General features: G+C 42.9%; 1 protein-coding gene across 1 annotated transcript in view; it reads right to left on the bottom strand.

Moving 5' to 3' along the window:
- The window catches only part of LOC107575609 (uncharacterized), a 5,448-nt gene extending 5,402 nt beyond the window's left edge, over nucleotides 1–46 (bottom strand). Inside the window, exon 1 of the mRNA XM_016261966.1 lies at nucleotides 19–46. Within this exon, the coding sequence (XP_016117452.1) occupies nucleotides 19–46 (28 nt within the window). The remainder of the gene's footprint in view (nucleotides 1–18) is intronic.
- Between the last annotated feature and the right edge of the window lie 220 nt (nucleotides 47–266).

The raw sequence follows: 266 nt of genomic DNA, 5'->3' as shown, positions 1-266 counted from the left end.
CTGTCTCCCATGTGTGACTTTTGACAAGGTGAAGCAAAATGGCCATACATAACCGGGAACGTAGTGAGGGAGATATTGTATCGACATGTGCCAGTTCCTGTGAGATTAACGGTGGACTTGTGCTCTGTGGAGTCGAAGAAGATCCAACCAGTGACTCCCATCATATTGAAGTCAGCTCGATACCGCACACAAGAGGCAGAACCTGAATAGAGTCAATGGAATAAACAAAATGTCATAGGAATTAGTATAAACATTTCATTCTTTTC

Source organism: Sinocyclocheilus grahami, unplaced genomic scaffold, assembly GCF_001515645.1.
Source record: "Sinocyclocheilus grahami isolate Dianchi unplaced genomic scaffold, SAMN03320097.WGS_v1.1 scaffold2752.1, whole genome shotgun sequence".
Taxonomy (NCBI): Eukaryota; Metazoa; Chordata; class Actinopteri; order Cypriniformes; family Cyprinidae; genus Sinocyclocheilus; species Sinocyclocheilus grahami.
The sequence above is the reverse complement of the archived record's forward strand: the minus strand, read 5'-3'. Positions and strand labels throughout refer to the sequence as shown.